This window comes from Suricata suricatta, chromosome 14 (genome assembly GCF_006229205.1).
Source record: "Suricata suricatta isolate VVHF042 chromosome 14, meerkat_22Aug2017_6uvM2_HiC, whole genome shotgun sequence".
NCBI lineage: Eukaryota > Metazoa > Chordata > Mammalia > Carnivora > Herpestidae > Suricata > Suricata suricatta.
Window position 1 is genome coordinate 13,709,214 of NC_043713.1, and position 22,330 is coordinate 13,731,543.

Sequence of the window (22,330 nt, forward strand, 5' to 3'; positions counted from 1 at the left end):
TCCTCAAGTATATTCTCAAGTATTTTATTTTCTTTGTTACTATTGTAAATGAGCTTTTCTCACTCATTATATCTTCTGCTTATTATTTGAGTATAAGTTGCTATTGGCTTTTGTAGATTAATTTTATACTCTACCTCTTTACTGAATTCTTTCATTTCTTGAGGTAGGTTTATCATTGACTCTCCAAGATTTTCCAAGTATACTATCAAGCCATTTACAAATATAGGCATGTGTTTCCCCCCTTTTCTGTTCCTATTCCTCTAATTGTTTTCTTTAGTTTATTTGCATTGGCTAGTAAGCAATTTTAAATAAGTGAAGATAGTGAAGCTCCTTGATTTCTTTTTCCCTGACCTTTGTGGGAGTGCCTCTGGGGTTTCCCCGTTAAGATGGACGCCGGCTTGGGGCCCCTGGGCGGCTCAGTTGGTTAAGCCTCCAACTCTTGGTTTTCACTCAGGTCATGATCTCATGGTTCATGAATTCAAGCCCCACGTTGAACTCTGCACTGCTGGTGTGGAACCTGCCTCAGATTGTCTCTCTTCCTCTCTCTCTGTTCCTCTTCCACTCACTTGCTTGCATTCTCTCTCTCTCCTTCTCAAAATAAATAAGTAAACTTAAAGAAAAAGACAGATGCTGGCTTTAGGATTGAGGCACAGATATTTGTCATGTTAAAGAAACTGCATGCATCCCTGTTTTATTTAGAGTTATTAGGAATGCATGGGTGTTTAATTTTTTTCAAAGACTTTTCATCATCTATGGAAATAGTAATGTGATTTTTTTTCTTAGGCCTATTAATAATAATGGATTTTTTTAGTATTGAACCATCCTTGCATTCTGATATAAACCCCCTGAGACCTATTTGATTATAATATGTTATTTTCTTTATGTTGTGTTGGAGTCCATTTGACAATATTTTTTCCAGCAGTATTCATAAATGATATTGACCTTTAATTTTTTTTACATTAATCAGGTTTGGGTATCAATATTATACTTCTTCATAAAGAGAATTAAGTTTCCCTTTGATTTTTATACTCTGAAATAATTTAGATAGCACTGGACCTATCTTTTTTGTAAAGTTTTAGAAGAATTACCCTTTGAAACTATCCATACCTTGTTCTTTGTTAGGTAGTTCTCTGATAGCTTCCTGTATTTCTTCTGTGAAACTGGCCTGTTTTAGTTTTTTCTCCCTGCTGGAATTGGTTTGGGAAGCTATATTTGCCAAAGGAATTATACATTTCTTTTAGATGTTCAAATTTATTTGCATAGAGGGAGGCAGAATAATCTCTTAACAATTTAAAACCACTCTTTCTATATCATTAGACATTTCCCTCATCAGTTATTTTGTGTATTTATACTTTCCCCTGTCTTTGATAACTTAGCTAGTTATCCTTTTGTTTATTTTCTCAAAGAACTTGGATTTTGATTTATTAATTTGATCTACTGTGCTTCTATTCACTATCGATTAGTTTTTATTTTATTTTTACTCTCTGGTTTCATTGAATTGTGCCTGAGATTGTTGTTTTTACTATTCCAACTTTATGAAACCTACTGATATTTTCTTTGCGTGTTAGTGTATATGATCAGTTTTTGTAAACATTCCATAAGTACTTAAGAAGAAAAGTATTGTCTCTATTATGTACTGTTCAGTAAATATCCAGAATATCTACATGTTGGCTTTATAGTTTTATAATCTTATATTTTGACGATTTATCCTATTATATTGAGAGTGGCCTGTTACAGTTATCGGTTATTAGTGTGTTTCTACATATTGCTTCTTGTATCTCCTCTAAGTTTTGTATTATGTAGGTAGTTGATGTGTTCTTTGTAGCAAAATTCATGACTGTTCCATCATCACTGTGGAATGTGCCTCTAGCATCCTAAGGTGTCCTCTTCCTCTTGCTTTTTGCTGATATTCCTGATACAAACACATTTGATTATAAGGTATTTTTTTCTTAATGTCATGTTGGAGTCCATTTGAGAATATTTTTTCCAATAGTATTCATAAATGAATGGGCCTTTAATTTTTTTATATTTTATATATTGGCATGAAATATATTTTATCTGGTATCAGGATTGCAGCCCTGAATTTCTTACTGTTTCCATTTGTCTGAACCATTGCTTTATTTTTAGTCTTTGGAATCACTGTGTTTTAAGTCTATCTTTTTTATTCAGCATAGAGTTGATATTTGCTTTCTGTGCCAATTTGCCAATTTGAATTTTTTCTTTTAATTGAAAATATTCATGTTTACTAATATGATTCTTATGCTTGGTCTCAATTCTGTCATAATTTCTTCTGTGGTAGTTATATGCATACTGTGCCATACTTTCTGTGCTTCTTTCCATATTTGGAATGTCTTGTATTGTTTTATTTGTTGTCTTTATTAATTTTATCATTGATTTGGGAAGGTGAAGTTCAGTCTACTGCTTTTCTCCAAATATGTGAATGTTCCTCTAGGCATATATTTTAATTTATTTTTCACAAGTATGTATTTTTAATTATTTTACAGAAAAGGTCTCATTTGAACTGGCTTTTATAATAAGAAATACTAAAATATGATTTTTTTCCTGTTAAAATATGTATTGGGTGATAATAACAGTATTGGAACTACACATCTGAAAAAGATGAGAAGCTCTTTGTCTAAGAACACTATCAATATAGCTGTCAGTCTTACATTTTGAAGTGACTTGACTTTGGATGAGATTGTCTTTAAATGTAACTTAGTATATGTTGACTAGTAATAATGATAGTAGCTAACAGTTATTAAGCACCTACTATATCCCTGGCAGTATGCTCAGGGAGCATTTTATAGGCAGAGTTGTATTTAAACCTCACAACAACCTTTTTATATCCTCTCTACTTGACAGATAGGAATGCTACTTAAATGGATTACTAAACCTGCCCCATGGTTAAACAGTTAATAAATGATTCGATCAGGATTTCATCCCAGGTCATCTGTCTCCATACTCTGGAGCATTCAACTCTGTGTGTATGGCCTACCTAACCAGGGGGATGAGGAAGTTAGGCATATTTCCAAAATATTTCCCAAAATAGAGACGGGGAGTGTATATGTTGCTGCCCTTCTACTGAAGTAGGAGATTCTCTCTCTCTCTTTGTCTCTCTTGAAATAAATAAACTTAAAAAGATGTTCAAGTTTCATATTTCTTACAAAAATGATTAGGACAAACATAGCCCATTGGAGAGGTCACAGAAACCATCAATGCTGCAATCAGTGCTTCTGAATTCCCCTGCATCGCACTGGTACTGACTGGACCCTCCTTTGTTCTGTTGCAGCCTCTTCCCTCGTCCTGCCGCTGCTGAGTCCCACGAGTCTCTTCGAGCGGCTGTTCAGCATCCTTCTTTCCTCGATGTCAGCCTACATTCTGCTGAGCACAGGGTATGCACTGGCTTTAAAAATTAACTTTTGGTTGCAATTTCTGAATGATATGGACATTTTTCTTTGAATATTTTGGAAATATTCTGGAAATGAAATCTGTATAAATCTTGAGGAATAAATAGGAGATATTTTCTGCTTCATAAGAACTATGTATGACTTGATCTATTTTTTTTTTTTTTACATAATGCGACAGTGATTTTGGGAGTAGATTCCTTAATGCCCCTTATCCATTTCGCCCATCCCCCCTCCCACAGCCCCTCCAGTCACCCTCTGTTGTTCTCCATATTTAAGAATCTCTTATGTTTTCTCACCTTCCTGTTTTTATATTATTTTTGCTTCCCTTCCCTTATGTTCATCTGTTTTTTATCTTAAAGTCCTCATATGAGTGAAGTTATATGATACTTGTCTTTCTCTGACTGACTGATTTTGCTTAGCATATTACCCTCTAGTTCCATCCATGGAGTTGCAAATGGCAAGATTTCATTTTTTTTTGATTGCCAAGTAATACTCCATTATATATATGTGTGTGTACACACACACACACACACACACACACACACACACACACATATATACACACACCACATCTTCTTTATCCATTCATCTGTCGATGGACATGTGGGCTCTTTCCATACTTTGGCTATTGTGGATAGCGCTGCTATAAACACTGGAGTGCATGTGTCCCTTCAAAACAGCACACCTGTATCCCTTGGATAAATACCTAGGGGCTGGGTCGTAGGGTAGTTCTGATTTTTTGAGGACCCTCCATACTGTTTTCCAGAGTGGCTGCACCAGTTCTCCTTCCCACCAGCAGTGCAAAAGAGATCCTCTTTCTCCGCATCCTCACCAACATCTGTTGTTGGCTGAGTTGTTAATGTTAGCCATTCTGACAGGTGTGAGGTGGTATCCCTTTGTGGTTTTGATTTGTATTTCCCTGATGATGAGTGATGTTGAACATTTTTTCATGTGTCAGTTGGCCATCTGGATGTCTTCTTTGGAGAAGTGTGTATTCATGTCTTTTGCCCATTTCTTCACTGGATTATTTGTTTTTGGGTGTTGAGTTCTTTATAGGTAAGTTCTTTATAGATTTTAGAGACTTGATCTTAAATCTGTTGTTTTCTTATTTTCATAGTATTGCCTGTTGTCTTTGTCTTTCTGTTTGTTTCCTGAAGTTGCTAAAATGTCATTTCACTACAGTGTTAGGAAGTTCTGGTTGCTTTTGGGGAAACTTAAAGTCTCAGTCAATGATGTGAAAGAACTGCAGCTCTGTGATGTAACTTCCATGCATTTCAGATTATACCTTGATTTGTCTATTCTTATTTGAATATGTTTTTTTTATCTTAGTCTTACATAATACAGTCCAAATATTCCTTTCAATTTAAAAACTTTCAGAATATTTTCCCAGAAATTAAAGAACCCAATTTTACTTAAGATTTAAATTTTCTTATAAAACAAAAACAAAAACCAGCAGCTTGATTTGGGGTGGATCCTGAAGTGCTCTCTAGAAGTCCGTGAAACAGTGATATAATCGCCCCATCTGCTTTTGAAGAAGAGGATTCTTTACTTGCCTTTGAATTTTATTTCATCCTTACTTAAATGCTGATGAGGGTGATAAATATGTATATTATAACAACTTTAGATAGAACAGACAGATCAAGTCACCACTACTAAATTTGGTCCAAATATAGGATCTTGATCCCAAGTAGACTAAACCTAGGGATTCACTGTTCTATCGACAGATTATTCCCAGTGTAGATGATTTTGTAAAGCTATTTTGAGTTCAAGATGTAGGTTTATTCCTTGGGAAAATCAGTTGTCCCAATTCAGAATTAGAGGGATATCCTCAAAAATCTTTTCATAGTAGACTCTAACATTGTAAGTGACCTGGGCCCCAGGACTTCTTGTAGTCCTCAGATAAGAGATGATCCAGTGGGGTATGAAACCTTCCCTTACCAGAGCCCCCCACACCTCCTGCCTCCCTCTCTCCCTGCATAACCAGATCTGGAGCACAGCCGTGAAGATGTAATATAAGCAACATGGAAATTTTCACCAGTTACCTCATAAGATTTTAAGAGGGGCTTGCTTTGAGACTTAGAAGTTTGAATTTTCAAGTTAAACTTGAAGTCTAGCATGTTCTTACGCAAAGTGATAAACATAATGTGACCTTTTAGTCTAGATAAGAAGGTGAAAGGTAAAATCATTTCTATTCTAACCCACCATTTTGGGGTGACACATGTGTTCGTTAAGAGATCATACCTAGAGGTTGCCGTAAGAAACTATGTGTTCAAGGGGCGCCCTGGAGGCTTAGCTGGTTAAGTGTCCAACTCTCGCTCAGGTCATGATCTCGTGGTTTGTGAATTTGAGCCCCACGTCGGGCTCTGTGCTGACAGCTCACAGCCTGGAGCCTGCTTCGGATTCTGTGTCTCCTTCTCCCCCTCTGCCCCTTCCCCACTCTGTCTGTTTTTCTCAAAAACAAATAAACATTAAAAATTTTTTAAAAACAGAAAGTATGTGTTTGAGGGGTCCAGAGATATGTGCCAGCTTCTGTGCAGTCACTTAATAGTCAGTAGCCCCTCTTCTGTTTTGAACCTTCACATTCTAGAGCATTAAACAAATGTAAAGGAACGTGTAGAAGATTTAAGAAATACAAACAAATCTAGAAATAGATCTCATTTGCTGGTTAGAAAAGAAAGAACGAAGAAAGGATGATTAAAGTTGAAATTTTAGTAAGAAAATATTTCATAATATTTTAAATCATCAATTTCACAGTCACAAAGATACCAAAGCATATTACCATAAGCACATTTAGTTTATTTTAAGAAAATCTAAAAAGCAAAATTTCAGGCATAAAATCCGAACAGTAGTAATGAGTATGGACCTGTTAATGAATGTATTAAGAAATACATCATTCAACATCAAAGCATATTTACCTTCGCAGAAAAATGCAACAGGGATAGCCGAAAACGGCACAGTCTAACAATTTCAGTTAGTACATTTTTCAATTTCAGATCAGTTTTGCAAAACTAATTGTCCACCTGTCATTGTCCCACATTACTCTTTTGGACAGTCTGGAGGGTTCTCTATGAAAAGTAGTGAATAGTCACAATTATAGCATATTTAAAAGAAATGCTGTTTTATTACTTTACAGAAATTCAGTAATAGTAATCCTAAGTTCTAACAATGTATCCTTGATTTAATGAATAAAGAAGAGTCATTTTAATCAGCATTTGATTATTTTTATGCAAATGGAGCTATTGTAATGCTTGAAAGTAGTTTTCTTAAGTTTGTTAAACTTTTCTTGCTGAAATGTTGTTTATATTATCCCTTTGCTTAGCAAACTATAAAACAAAGCCCGATGCCTTTTCTGCCATGTTGAATTTGCAGAGACCAAACTAGCAGATCCTAATTTCGTAAGGTTTTATTATGTACACTGTGAGCCTGTGATGACATTTTATTGGTATTTCAGTTTATTAATTCAGATATGCAGACTTTATACAAGATATTGATTGTCTAAAGAAATAAAGTCCCGGAGGAAGATTGTCTTTATCAGATTTATTCATCTACATTTTACAAATGAAAATGATGATAGTTTATAGTTTCTGAAAGGAAATAAATCTCTGGCACTATTTGTAGAACTATGATATTTATGTTTCCATATATTAGGAAAGAATGCTTTCCTATATAACTGCAAATATTTTAAGAAATCCTGGTCCTCTCTTGTTTAGAGTATACACCTTCTTGATCCAATTAATCAACAATTGATTTTCCTTTCCCATCTCCAGTGTCCTGACCACTAGACAGACAAACGGGGGAACAGGTAGCTTACCCCCAGGTGCATGGTAGAGTTGGAAGCTGCTGCAAAATAAGGGTTTATTTTACAGAGTTAGGCAATTACAAAATGCAACAGTTAAGGTATTGTGACTTAATTCGGTTGAGGATTATAAGATACAAAGAAATGCCTAGCGCAGGGTGCCTTGCGGGCTCAGTCGGTTAACCGTCCTACTCTTGATTTTGGCTTAGGTCATGATCTCACAGCTGTTCATGGGATCGAGCCCTGCATGGGCTCTGGGCTGATTGCACAGAGCCTGCGTGATATTCTCTCCCCCCCCCCACACTCTCTCTCTCTCTCTCTGCCTCATCCCATTCCCCCCATGCTCTCTCTCTCTCAAATAAATAAACATTTAAAATAATCAACATATATCAAGGAATGGCTCGCAAATGAACGTGAGGAGGCAGCTGAGCTGGTGCCTTCGAGCTGATGTGGAGGCCGCGCTACAGTCTAAGGAACGGCCAGGACCTCCGCATTAAACTGACACTTGTTTGCCGATCGTTTTTTTAAAAATCATTGTAAAAATAGTATTATTCACAGTTTGGTTACTTTCCAATCTATTAACCCCATCCCGCCTGCTGATACTCTGGCCTATTTCTTCCAGTCTTCCCTCTGTATTTGTCTTTTTGACATGGTATTGATCATAGTCCACAGACTATTTTACATCTTTTTTATTCCTACCTAACATTATTTTAGAAGCATTTTCCCTGGTGGCTCATAGGCTTCCTAACCATCATTTTAATAGATATTTAATATTTTGTGATGTGGACGAACCTTGATTTATTGAGCTGTTGCTCTATTTTTGATCATTTCATTTATTTCCATTTTCCGTTATCATAAACTATATTTTGAGCTATGTTTTTGTATACAAGCTTTCTACACAGTTTAGATTAGATCTCTTTTTCATTTCTCACATGTGGTTTAGGTGGGCCATGGAGGATGTAAATTTTTTTACTTTTGTCTTCAGAACAGTACTCGTTTATAATCTCACCAGCAACCTGTGACGGGTCTTATTTTATCATATCCTCCACAGTATTTGGTGTTTTCATTTTCAAATAAGAACATCAAATGCTATTTTAATAGGTCAAAATGGCACAGCTTTGTATAATTTTATGCACCTGTTTTACTAATGATATTTTCCCGTGTGTACATTGTCTATTCATATGCTTAGGCATTCTACATCTCTTTTTAACATTTATTTTTTTTGAGGAGGGGGGAAGGGGAGGGAGAGGGAGACACAGAATCTGAAGCAGGCTCCAGGTTCTGAGCTGTCAGCACAGAGCCAGACGCAGGACTTGAACCTGTGAACCACCAGATCATGACCTGAGCTGAAGTTGGATGCCTAACCAACTGAGCCACCCAGGCACCCCTTTTAAATTTTTTTAATGTTACTTTTTATTTATTATTTTTGAGAAAGACAGAGCATGAAGGCATGAGGGAAGGGCAGAGAGAGGGAGTTGGGCATTCTGCATCTTACATACCAAGTGATTTGTGTATACTGTCTTAAATATAAATACTTCCTTCTGCCTCGTCTTCAGTGTTTTATTTTTATGATCACAATAGAGATTAAAGCGTGTTGCTTCTTTTGCTTTCTCATGTTTAGGAAATGGTGCCAAATGGAATAGAGTTCACTAAGTGAAAAATTTTGAGAGAAATAAAGTTTGTTGTTTTGATTTGGTTAGTTTTTTGTTTTGAAACTTCACCTGGGTAAGGAACTCACCCAGGGGTACTTACTGTCAGCTGGACCTGCATTGGTGGTGCAGGCAGTGGTTTTACAGACTAGCGAGAAACACACGTCCATAAACTGGGACTCAACTAGTGTGAGAAGAACTATGATAGAGTATTTGGGGGAGGGCCAGGGGCACACTTATCCCAAACTAAGCTGGACGAGGATGCGAGAAGACTTGTGCCCCTGTCTTACCTCCTGAGCATTTCTCCTTTGTCCACCGGGTAGTGTCCACATCAGACGAGCCTAGAGAGGTGCCGTGCATTATGGAACCACTTCCTAGCTTGCTTCCTGTTTGTGTTTTCGTTTTTTCCTTCTCTAAACAGTATTACAACAAGTGTCCTCATAGGAGAATTGTAGTGAACACGTTGGATTATTTTCTCAGGGTATGTGCCTAGAGGTAACATCATTGGATTATAGTATATTAATATTTTGGGGATTATAGAGGCACAGTGTTGAATTGCCTTCCAGAACGTTTTATTTCTATATAGAGCATATGAGAGTTACTTTTCATTATACTCTTGTTGACATTTTTTTAATGGATAAATGTGATAAGTGAATATGGTATCTTCCTGTTCACTTAATTTCCATGTCAGTTACCAGTAAGGGAGGGCATATTGTCACGGGTTTATTAGCTCTTTTTTTTTTTCTTCCTCAGAGATGTATGCCTGTATTGCACCCATTGTTTTTTTAATTTGGGACATTTGCTTGCTCTTCTATGTGTATTAATGATTTTTAACTCAGGAATTGTCTTTTTACCTATGTCTTAATGTTTTCTTTCCTTCTTTGTGTATTTGTTGTTTACCTTTGACTGATTTCTAAAAATCTCTAAAAAATGATGCTGGAGTTGATATTAAAATTTTTCTTTCCCACTTTCTTCTTCTGGAAAGCCTAGAAAGTTTAAATTTTGTGGTAGTCTTACTTAGATATGTTGTCAAGGTTGTTTTAATTTTGAGAAAGACCTCTCAGCAGATATTTGCATATTTACTTGTTTAATGTTTTTTTTTTCTTTTTTCCCTCCCCTCCCACTTCTTCCCCCAACCCCTCACTCCTTAGGTATGAAGCTCTCTTTCCGTTAGTGTTGTCGTGTTTAATGTTTGTCTGGATAGAGATGGAGCAAGAAACCCTGCAGCAGCACGGAGTTTCCCATAAGCAGAAGGTAGCCGGACAGAATCACTGTTGCATTTGTTTTTTCTTTAATTTTTTTTTATGTTTATTTATTACTGAGACAGAGAGAAACAGAGCATGAGTAGGGGAGGGTCAGAGAGAGAGGGACACACAGAATCCGAAGCAGGCTCCAGGCTCTGAGCTGTCAACATGGAGCCCGATGCGGGGCTCAAACCTACGAACCATGAGATCATGACCTGAGCCAAAGTCAGACACTTAACAGACTGAGCCACCCAGGTGCCCCTGCATTTATTTGAGAAGAAATATTTCTGTTTGAGAAGGAAGTTACAGTGTTAGTCCATTTAAAATTTTAATGACTGTCATTTAAGGCAGTCATGATTAAGTTAGTAATAAAAATTAAAGTTTGTAAGAAAAATTTATATGTATACATACATATTATAACAGAAGAGCATGATTTTATTTTTTTATAGGCAGTAAATAGGTTGGGCTTAGAGATTATTTGTGAATCACTGATGTACAAAAACATCAATGTAGATGAAGGAGGAGAAAGAACGCTCTTGATCTTATTTTCTTCTGTTTTCATGTCAAATTTTTCTTTTCCTCAATTTATTGTAGTCACAAGAATCACATAGTCACAAGTCATTCACGAATTTGACCAGAAGGTGCCATTTGTGCTTTCAGTGTTGTGTTTCTCTTTCTCGTGCCCCTATCCCAAATTGTTCATTCCGCTGCCTTAGTGGTCGCGGCCTCGGTCCAAATCTTGAGCTGTTTATGCAACACAGTGCGCTTTGAGGTGGCTAAAAGCCAGCGGAATTTTAAGGGCACATTTGTCATGCTGAGCTATACAGTGAAATTGATGTCTCTTGCCTTTATTTTAGAACTGAAGGTAATTATAAGACATTGGTGACAGAATATTCAGTTTACTTACTGAGGTCAGAAAACAAGAATATTGCAGAAAAACACCTTCATTGTTGATCCATTCACCCTTCCATAACTGGTTCCAGTCGAGTTTACAGAAAGCAGTTGATCTTAGAATAATTAATTTCAAGAATGAAGGAACTTTATTGAAGTATATTAAATAATTATGGGTTTTTAACTTTCAGCCCTGGAATATTAAAACAATACATGAAAAGCAGTTTTGATCAGACTCCAATAAATGGCCAGACTGTCCTTAATAGTAAATACTAAATATTAATGTGAAGTAGATATTAAATTTAAAAGTAACATTTATTGTATCATTTTTAAGGTTCTGTTTTTCAATAGAAAACAGATTTTTTTCTATAAAGGAGAATTAAAGCATCCAAAGAATTCACTGGAAACTTACATGGGAAGTGGAGGAATGGGAAGGTCTTTGTTTAAACTCCTCCATGAGTTTTTATATTTGGGAGGGGGGTGGATTAAGCAAGAGTGCATCCATATTATTAGAATTGAGTGACTTTCAATTTTACCAAAAACAGAAATATTTTGTATTTTATAGAGAAAAAAATAATTTTTCTACGAATAGAATTAACAGAATAACAAAGAAACAGAGAAATAATTTATTTTTATCATGCTTTTTAATATACCATGTTTGGGTTTTCGAAGATCAGCACCCGGAAGAATCAGGATTTCGAAAAGGGAAGAATTACATCGGGATTTGAAAGTGAACCATTTATACAGGAGAAGGAGAAGCTCACGTCTCCCGTATCCTACACAACCACAGTGCTCCGCTCTGCTCAGTGTATTGTTAGCAGCGTAGTCTGCCTTCTGGCAGATCGTATTAAGATGTCATTAAGCTGTAGGAGCAGCTTTATTTTGTGTGTTTTGGTCAGGACCAGATCAGCTTTCTAGCTATTGTATCTTAGACTGGCAGTCAGTCTGCCTCTGAGGGTAGAGGTAACAACTGTTGTGTGTGTTCACGTGTTTGCGATCGTCTCCCAGGTCACGAGCGTCCAGTTCACCTGCAACACGGACATAGCGCAGTTTCGACAGCTCTACCTGGATGACCTCCGGAGGGCCTTTTTCCTTGTATCCTTCACTTGGCCTTTTGCTTTAAGGCACTGCAACCTCCTGTTCCCTGGAGTGAGAGGGTGTTTCCCCTTGTCGCTTAGTAGGGGGATCACCTGGGAGGGGTTGACCCCTGAGAACAGTAATTCCCTTCACATGGTTCACATTTTTAAAAAATGTTGGAACTGTAGCAAAGCACACAGAATAATACTAAAAACAGATGTATTGTATATATTCCTGCCGTCCAGGATATCAACAAGTAGTATCTTGTCACATATGTCACACATTTAAAACAAACTAAAACATTCCAGTAAAGCATAAGTTTTTATTTTTTTAATTGCCAGCTCCACTTTCCCTCATCTGGAAGAATCCACCATTATGAGTTTGGTTTGTATCGTTTTATGTGTGTATCTTACACTATACTCATGTTTATAACACCTACCTCACAAAGGTTTTGGATCACATCAGAGGCAACATTGTATGAAAGTTATTAGTGTTAGAAGTTTGAAAGACAACGTGGCAGAATGAAATCTCACTTAGGAAAGGCTGGCTGACCAGCTTCAGCAAATTCACAGGGAGGTGTTTCCTTTAAGCTTACTGTGGTGTTCTCCCCCTCTCTACCTCTTGCTTCTGCCCTCAGATTTGTTCTCTCTCTGCAGCCGCCTTCCACTTACCCTGTACTAATAAATACTTCTTCCCCTGAACGCTTTGTCTCCCTAAAGAAGAACTTTATCTGGTCTTTTCTGTTTCCTACCAAGCTTCTTGAAAGAAAAATCTATAGTTGCTACTACCATTTCTTCCCCATTTATGTACCAGAGCCGTAAGCCTAGAACACCCAGAGCGCTGCCTGGCACCTAGCAGCTCGGAGAAGGTGTGTCGGAGGTCCCTGCTGAGATTGTATCCTCACTGGGCCGCAGGGGTGCCCTGACCACACCGTCTGCTCTTCAGTTGTACTTGACCACTCTGTAACATTCAGCTCTGTTGACTTCTCTTTTTCCTTGACTTTCAGGACGTGATCCAGGTTCTCTTCGTAGCTTTTACATCAGCTCTGTTCTCCTTCACTAATACTTACCCTTCCTTTGTCTCATTTTGAGTGGTGTTTTTCTTCAAGTTCTGTGCTTAACTTTCTCCTCTTCCCATGCCTGGATAACGTTACCCTCTCCCATAGCTTTGACTGACACCTCCGTGCAAACAGCTCTGAGATTTACTTCTCTGACCTTGACCTCTTCTGACCTCACCCGCCATATGTCCAGTGTTCTGCTGGCTTCACCAAATATGTGTCTGAAACTAACAGCTGCCCACCCTCCTCCCAAGTCTGTCTCTGGTAGCCTCATCTCACTGAATGGCTTCACCATACTCCCAGCCATCCAGGCCATCACACTTGTCACATGTAACTGTCCCTTGTCCAGTTCTGAAGTCCCACAGTCTGCCCTCATTCTCCATTTCCGCTTCCAGCGCACCAGCTCAGGCCTTCCTTGCCCCTGGCATGAACTACTGAAACAGCTTCCCAGTTGTGTTCCTGCCTATAATTATATATCTCCTTGATTTGGATCTCTCACTGTCATGGGTATTTCTTACTTGCATCGCTCACCTAAAATATTTGCGGGCTTGGCACTGTCTCTACAGTAAAGTCGGAGGCTTCCTATTAATATGCCCCTAATCTATTAGTTAATTAATATGCCACTAATCTCACTTTGTCACTGTATCCTTCAGTAAACTCCAGGCTTCTATCACACCTGTTATGTTTCTTGACTGTGTCTTCTGTTCCCCACTGTTTACCTTAAAATGCTTCTCGTAAACTTCTAGATATTGTCATAATCTTAGTTACCGTACGAGCGCTTTGAGACTGTTTTATTCGTATTTATATGCTTAGTGTCTAGCTCTGCTCTGACATTTACTAGACAATGAATGTTGGTTGGTCAGTTGATTGGCTGAGTGAATAGATCCATGAATACATTTGAATCCCAAGTCACCAACTGAAATGCCACTTTTTCACTGAAAGTTGTCACAGCTCATACATCCGCTTCAGTTTTTCTTATCCACTTTTGTGTATGTGCCTGTAATAATATAATGGCTAACATTTATTGAGTCCTTTCAGTGGGCCAGGCAGTATTTAAGTACTTTCCTAGCAGTTAGTTCTTAGCTACTGATAGGATTAATACTTACTTTTTATTACTGCACTAAAACAATTGTAAGCTTAGGAAGTGTCAAAAAGACGCCTAGCATTTTCTCATCTCATTCTCTGTTGAGTTATTGTAGAGCATGGCATCTTCTTTCTTTCTGAGCCTTCCAAGAACCTGGCACGTGTCAGTGTAGTGAGCCCACGGCGAGAGTAGGTGAACTGAAGCGGGATCTCACCTGAAGATGCCTGTCACACGCTCTGGGCCCATGGTCTTCGTCTGGAAACACCATCAGTGGCCAGCTACAGACACAGTGCTCCAGCTTCTTGTGGGGAACTGGAAGACGCCCTCCTAAAGATGCTGGTGACAAGTGAGGATAACCTCGCAAGCCTCCTGTTGTTAGTACTCGGCCTCTTCAGTCTGGTTCCTTCAACATTCATTCGCGAGGACATGTCGTAATGGAACATTCACTTACAATGATTTATGACCAAATGTGCAGGTTCAAAACCAAGTTACCTTCATGGTAGGATAAACATATCCTTTTTCAATGAAGGAGAAATTTGTATGAATTCTGACTTGTTTTGGCATTTCCTTAACTCTATTTAGGTTTTCTTCTTAGTGACAGCATTTTTTGGGACTGGGAACATAGCTTCTCTTAACAGGTAATTTTAAATGAAAAGCGTATTTATAATAAATATTATAAAATTATGTAAATATATTATATAAATATTAATATTATATAAAAACTTATAAATATAAAACATAATATGTTAGATTTTTGTTCTGTACCATACGTTTTATCTCAAAGGGCATATTTTGGAGGTGGGTGTGTATTGGCGCATGCAGAGCTACCTCATTTTAGCGGCCTCCTCACATTCTTGATATGGTGTAAGCTTATGTTTTAGTAGTTTTCAGAAAGTCAGTTTAAACATGCTTTTTAGTAGAACGTTCTTTTAAAGTTACAATGTGAATTCTAAAATCTTTTCTCTGTATGTTGGTTCCTTAGCTTTGATCTTGCCTCCGTCTATTGCTTTCTGACCGTGTTCAGTCCTTTTATGATGGGAGCCCTGATGATGTGGAAGGTTAGTTTCCTTATTTCCTTATTTTATTAAGCTACTGATTAAGATTATCAGTTAACTCACTGTGACATTATAAAGACACTGTGACAGAGTGAAATAGCACGGAAAGAAGACACCTTCCCAGAAAATGCTGTGTAGGAGGTAGGACCCGTTAGCTTTTACTCCAAAATATAGCTAACCTTTTTGTCTTATCCTTAAGTCCACTTAACTGCGACAGAGTACAGATTCTGTGTAAATCCTGGGAAGTTCTGTCACAGAGGATTCAACCCTGTGGGGAAATGCTGTGCAGATCAGAGCAGCCATACTCCCAAAGATCCTGTGTGTTCCCCGCAAGACTGCAGACATGGTGTAATCTGTTCTCCTGATCCGCGAACGTGGAATTGATTGGTTCACTGCACAAACATGTCCCTGAGTGTGTACACTTACAGCGGTGCAGTGGGCCCTGACGGGGTGTTGACAGTGCCCGGATCGCGGCCGGCTCTGAGCTCTGCAGGTGCAGGCTCCTGTGGAACGGAATTCGCGTTCTTCCCTTTCTTCTGCAGGGTCACTGTGCTGGTCTTATCCCTGGACCACAGTGCCTGGCACATTTTATGTAGTTAGTATATATCAGCCTATAATCTTTTTTTTTAAGATGAAAAACTTTTTTTTAAGTAGTTTATTGTCAAATTGGTTTCCATACAACACTCAGTGCTCTTCTCCACCAGTGCCCTCCTCCATCACCACCACCTCTTTTGCCCCCACCCCCTTCCCCTTCAACCCTCACTTCGTTTTCAGTATTCAGTAGTCTCTCAAGTTTTGCGTCCCTCTCTCTCCCCAACTCTCTTTCCCTCTTCCCCTCCCCCTGGTCCTCCATTAGGTTTCTCCTGTTCTCCTGTTAGACCTATGAGTGCAAACATATGGTATCTGTCCTTCTCTGCCTGACTTATTTCGCTTAGCGTGACACCCTCGAGGTCCATCCACTTTTCTACAAATGGCCAGATTTTATTCTTTCTCATTGCCATGTAGTACTGCATTATATATATATATATATATATATATATATATATATCACATCTTCTTGATCCACTTATCAGGTGATGGACATTTAGGCTCTTTCCATGTTTTGTATCAGCCTAAAATCTGATTACCTTCTGTTCAGATCACAAAAGTAATCATTGTTAAAAGTATGTGTGTCTTAATTGAATTAATATCCTTTCTTTTTGTTACCGCATTGATACAAATGTAATCCTAAGAAATGTCAGAAAGATGATTTTCTCATGTCCCATTTTCTTTTATTTAAAAGTTATTTTAAAACATCTTATTTCTTTAATTTTCAATTTCATCTTTTTCAAAGATTTTTAAACATTTTTATTTATTTTTGAAAGAGAGAGAGAGAGGAGAGCATGAAAGGGGGAGGAGCAAAGAGAGAGGGAGACACAGAATCTGAAGCAGGCTCTGTACTCTGAGCTGTCAGCACAGAGCCTGATAATGGAGCTCAAACATACCAACCGTGAGATCATGACCTGCGCCAAAGTAGAACGCCTAACCGACCAAGCCACCGAGGCGCCCTCAATTACATTTTTTACTGGAACTTGCTCTTTTCTTAGTCTATTGAAGAGTATTGGCCTTTCATTAAAAATAAGAAAAAAGTGAGGGCATCTGGGTGGCTCAGTCAGTTAAGTGCCTGACTCTTGATCTCAGCCCAGGTTACAGTCCTAGCGTCATGGGATCGAGCCCTGTGTCAGGTTCGGTGCTGACAGTGCAGAGCCTGCTTCAGATTCTCTCTCTGCTCCTCCCCTGCTCACACTCTCTCAAAAAAAAAAAGTTAAAAAGTAAGAAAAAAGTAAAGAAGGAGCTCTGTTGGTTGAGCTTCTGACTCTTGATTTTGGCTCAGGTAATTATCGCAGAGTCATGGGATCAAGCCCCACATCAGGCTCCACGCGGAGTATGGAAACTGCTGAAGATCCTCTCTCTCTCTCTTTTCGTCTCTCTCCCTCCCCCTCCCCCTTTGCCTGTCTCTCCCAATCTCCTGGGTGCTCGCTCGCTCTCTCTCTCTCTCTCTCTAAAAAAAAGAAAAGAACTTTAAAAAAATAAAAACAAAAGTTTAAATTAAAATACTATATCTTTACTCTCCAGCCACATTCAGACATTGTGTGCCTGGGCCACAGGCTTTTTTGACTGATGTGGCCAGAAGGGAAGGTCCTCCGGAACTGTATCTTAGTCATGTGTCCTTTACTTAAAAGAAGCTTATACAGTCTTAAACATCATTTCTTTGCACTAACTTGTCTCTCCTTTCTTTTTATGGTACATCAAGTGTGTGTGTGTGTGTGTGTGTGTGTGTGTGTGTGTATTCTTTAATTACTGGAATGCCGTATCTCAAAATATTAACAGTATTAGCTCTGGATTATGAATTTTCAGTCAGTATAAATTGTATTATACCTTTCTCAATTTTTTAATAAATATTTTACAGGAAGTCTAAATTGTATAATCAGAAATAAAGTTGTATTAAGATAAATGAACAAAAAGCAATGGCAGAACAGCTAAATCATGTATATAGAGTTACAGTATCAAGTGACCAGGTGGGTTTAGGGGTCTGTGAATCAGTTATCAGGCACTCTGATTGATTTGATTTGGGGCAATCTGTGCCTTTCATACTCTCTTGGAATCATTTGAACAGGGTCATTGTTATAATGACAAATCAAAAATTTGTATTATGTTTCATTTGGAATGAGTGTTATTTGTTATTTTTTTATACTACATTTGCTATTGATGTTGATTTTTTAATCCATTTCATCACTATCCTGTAAATCGTTGATATCATGGTTTTATTTTGGAGTTTGCTCTTCACTAATGTAGAGAAAATTATTTGAGAAGTTAAACAATTGCAATAAGCAAAAATGGCATTTATTTTTAAGTTTTTCTAATTCTTTATGGCGTGGTTTCTTGTCCTTTTAAACAGATCTTAATCCCCTTTATTCTCGTGATGTGTGCTTTTGAAGCAGTTCAGCTAACTACCCAGTTATCATCAAAAAGGTAAGGTGAACGTTTAAGGCACATCAGATTCGTCCATGTTCAGGCGGTGCGAGGAAACACGTGATTACTAAGATGCTGCAAAATGGCTGTTACTGTAAAAACGAGGAAAAAACTGTTGTGCCCTCGTGCCAGAGTTCAGCGGTCATTAGAGAAAATTAGTTGATTAGAGCCTCTAGCAGACAGATATGCTTTCTCAATAATAAAATGTTATTAGAACATTATTCAAGCTAGCGAAGAGCTTCCCCGGAAAACAGTAAAATGTAAATGTTAAATTCTAGTTAAGGACTTGTTTATTATAGATATAATTGTGCTTACAAAACACAAGGGATATCATTCTCTTTTGGGTTATTTGTTAAATATGTATGAGACAAATGTGTTAACGTTATTTCATTTCACATGGCTTTAAATCAACTGTTCTGCATGTCAATAATTTACATAGTTTCTTAGTCTTGTTTTCTACACATTTGACAAGTGGAATGGGAATTATTCTTTCTAAGTTTCGAGACATTTCTGAGCAGTCAGTCTTAAGCAATCAAGACTCTGGAAGAGAAGCTGTCAACTCAACTATTTGCTTTTTTTAACCAATAAAATTGCCTCATCAGCACGGGTCTGATCAGGCTCTCTGAAAGACACTTGAGATAAATATGAAGCTTCTTAGCAGTTATTCTTGAATCAAACTGGCATATTCAATGCTGAAAGAAATAGCTAATATTAGCATAAATTTGCATATTCTTTTTGATGAGTTTAAGCTAGAACTGAGTTTAGCATATTCTTATGCATCTGCTGTAATAATAATAATTTTAAAAGATTTTCTTCCACTGTTTAAAAATAGTAGCAATTTCTTTCTGGTTTAATTTAGTATTTTTACAGCATATTTACATGAATTTAACATTGAAAACATTTATACCTTGTCAATATCATGTAAAAATAGGTGCAATAAAAAAAAACTGGGAGATGACATGTACTTCCTTGCATCTCTGTGAGCAGATACATATGTGCTGGCAGGGATTGTCACGTGTAGTGAAGAAGAGCTGGTGACACATGGAATGAGAAGTAGAGGGTGTGTACGTGTGCGGTGACTCTGTCCCGAGACTGGCACACCAACCACGAAGTATCAAGGTGGAGAACTGAGGCCAAGGTGCAGGGTCAAGACTTCATAAATGTCTTCTCTGTTAACTTTGAAAGCTTTACAGGTCACTTGCATTTCCCCCTCAATGTCACAGTGACCTTCAGATTTAACATGCCGCACACTGAGCCCAGCCATTCCCTTTCTTAATGCTGAAAACCGGCGCGTCTTGTTCGTCTGATTCGTCACATGAGCCTCCGTCCGTCCATCCCTGCTTGCCACCTACTAAAGCATCCACTTGCTAAATATCACTGATAGCATCTCTCCTTTTATCCTCCTTTTCAATCTCAGTGTTTATGTTGAAATCAGATACAGCAGACACAACACAAGTTTTGAAAGCCGAGGGGTTCAGGTGGAGGTGGGATGTATATAATGCCTGGCTTGTTAGATCCAAGATGCCAGGGGCTGGTTCTAACTGCTCTTCTTTCAGTTCCTTGCTGAAGTTAGTGTTAAACACAGGTGAAGTAGAAAAGCTGGGTTCGTATTATTTTATTTTCCGTAACTTTAAAATTAACTTTTTCAAATAGCAGTAATTTATCTAGTTTCTCAGCCTTGATAACTGGCTTCGTCTTAAAGACTTGTGTATTTTGGGTGAAGACCACTAGAAGGAAGTTTCTGGGCATGAAGATTACTTCATGGTTGATCCATTAAGGATGCTTGTGAAAGCCGCAAAAAAGACGCTTTGGTTGTAAACAATGAAACTCTACCTAATGGTGGCTGAAGTAGGGAATTATGCGCCTCACGTGACTGGAGTGTAGCGGTCGGCAGTCCAGAGCTGGCGTGATGTCCTCAGCAGCCTGCCTTTTTCCCCTTCCATTCTGAGTTTGGCCTTTCTCCTCCTGCCTCCATGCATCTTATCTGCCCTCCAGGTAGGAAGAAGGACCTTTAGGGGAAAAGGCAAAGAGATGTCTCAGCTCGTTCTCCCCTCCCATCCAGGAAGCCGTTTCTTTCCCAAATGATCCATCCAACATATTTCAGAGTATGTCTGAATGAGTGGAACTCTAATGGGCATATGTTCCTTCTAACCTGGAAGGTGGGTAGAGAGAAAGAAGCTGTGGCTTGGAGTGGGTGTAGGAAACAGACAACTCAAAGTGTCTTCCACAGTGGAGGAAGATATTTTCAGACCAGTCTATTTCACAGCATGAGGTGACATGGAGCTTGAAGACCTTCGTCACCTTCATCATGCATCAAAACCTAAGAGAATACTCTGGACGGCAGCAGAGAATGGGAAGAGTTTTAGGATTGCAGAAGTATTCAACAACCAACCAAATAATGAGACCTAAAAGGGACAATTTTCAGTTCTATATTTGAATACATACTCAACTATACAAGAGAGCCATGGCTAACCAGTAGTGACTGAAGGAGAATTGGGGGAGGTCAACGTGTCATGTGATCCAGCAGCCAGAAAGCTGGTTTCTCATGCCCTGCACTAATTGACATGAATAGAAGATGTTTTGCAACTATCATTTTGAATATTCTGTTTTGTTCTGTTACATGTTTTGATCTTCAGGATAGTATGCTCCCATATTTAGGAATCCAAATTTGAATCAAAGTTACAGCAATATCGAATCACTTTTATTGGGAGAGCATTTTCCAAGGGAAACTCTATTAAGCCAGCTTAATTTTTTAACTAATTTTATATGAAGTAATTTTAAGTTACTTCCAAATGTTTTCATTTTGATTTTCAATTTATGGAAATTATATTTATTGAGGTCAATTTTTAAAATTTTGGTTCCTTTATCTAATTTTTATTTATCTTAAAGTCTATGAATTTTAGCTCATGCTGGTGTGATTTTTTTGGTAATGATTATCTTTTCCAGCAGGTCTGATTTACCTAGGTCAGATTATAGGCCTGGTTTTTGTCAAGAAGGTTTGCTTCCTCCATCATTGTTTTGTCAATTACAGATTTTACCCTGGGTGGTTTTAGCTTTCTACAGTGTTTTTTGGTGGTGTTTCTACCACATCTAATTTTTTCTGGGTCAAATTTTGGAGTGTTCTATGGAACCAAAAGGAAGCAGGGAAGTCAGTCTTGTGTCTAAGAGAGATGTCACAATATGTGGTTGTAGCCACTTTCAGTTTTATTTCATGCGGATTACTTCTACCATTCCTTCAGCACGTGACGTTTTGAATTTCCATTGCATGCAAGGACCGCTCTAGCTGCTGGTAAGAGTGGGGAATAGAGCTTACTGTCGACTCAGTGAGATAAGTAATAAGTAAAATGTGTGCCATAAAATGTCAGGTTGTGTTAAGTGTCAGGAAGAAAAATAGATTGAAGAGACATTTAAGCAGAGACAGGAATAAACACAGAATGAACTGTGAAACCATAGGAGCAAAGAGCGCGTTCAGGTAGAGAGGGTGGGGGGAGCACACAGAGGGCATGAGATGAGACCTTGTATTTGAAGAACAGCCTTCAGCAGAGTGTGCCAGCAGGAGAACCGAAGGGAATCACATTGGAGAGAGGGGCAGGGAACAGATCATATGAGATCATTAGGCCATAGTTTGGACTTCCAGAATTTTCCTAGTTGTGGCAAGAAGCCACTGGAAGGTCTCAAAGGCTCCTCTGTCTAGTGTATGGATAACAACTTTAGGAGGACAAGAGTGAAAGCTGGGAGGTCAGTTAAGAGACCATTAGAGATGAGCAGGCATAGTGGGTTGGTGGAGGCGATAAGATTTTAACATTCATTATCATTCGTATAAACACCCAGTAGCACATAGTTATTTCTTGAGTCAGGGGGTATTCATGGGACAGTCTCATAGGATTCTAGGTGCTGAATAGCATGAAAACATCTTAGAGATAAAATACCAAAACTCACCTGCTTTTAGTGGAAATACTGTATCCAGAACAGGAAAAGTAATAATCACATCCTACTTTCACAATGATTTGATCATCATAGGAATTGAACAGTGTGTTACTGTCAGACCTTCTTGTTTG

General features: G+C 38.2%; 1 protein-coding gene across 2 annotated transcripts in view; it reads left to right on the forward strand.

Moving 5' to 3' along the window:
• The window catches only part of PIGN (phosphatidylinositol glycan anchor biosynthesis class N), a 113,359-nt gene that overhangs the window by 74,268 nt on the left and 16,761 nt on the right, over positions 1-22,330 (forward strand). For both annotated transcript variants that reach the window (XM_029922189.1, XM_029922188.1), the window contains 6 exons: positions 3,290-3,392; positions 10,004-10,106; positions 11,996-12,082; positions 14,788-14,843; positions 15,188-15,263; positions 18,199-18,272. In XM_029922189.1, coding sequence (XP_029778049.1) covers positions 3,290-3,392; positions 10,004-10,106; positions 11,996-12,082; positions 14,788-14,843; positions 15,188-15,263; positions 18,199-18,272 — 499 coding nt within the window. The remainder of the gene's footprint in view (positions 1-3,289; positions 3,393-10,003; positions 10,107-11,995; positions 12,083-14,787; positions 14,844-15,187; positions 15,264-18,198; positions 18,273-22,330) is intronic.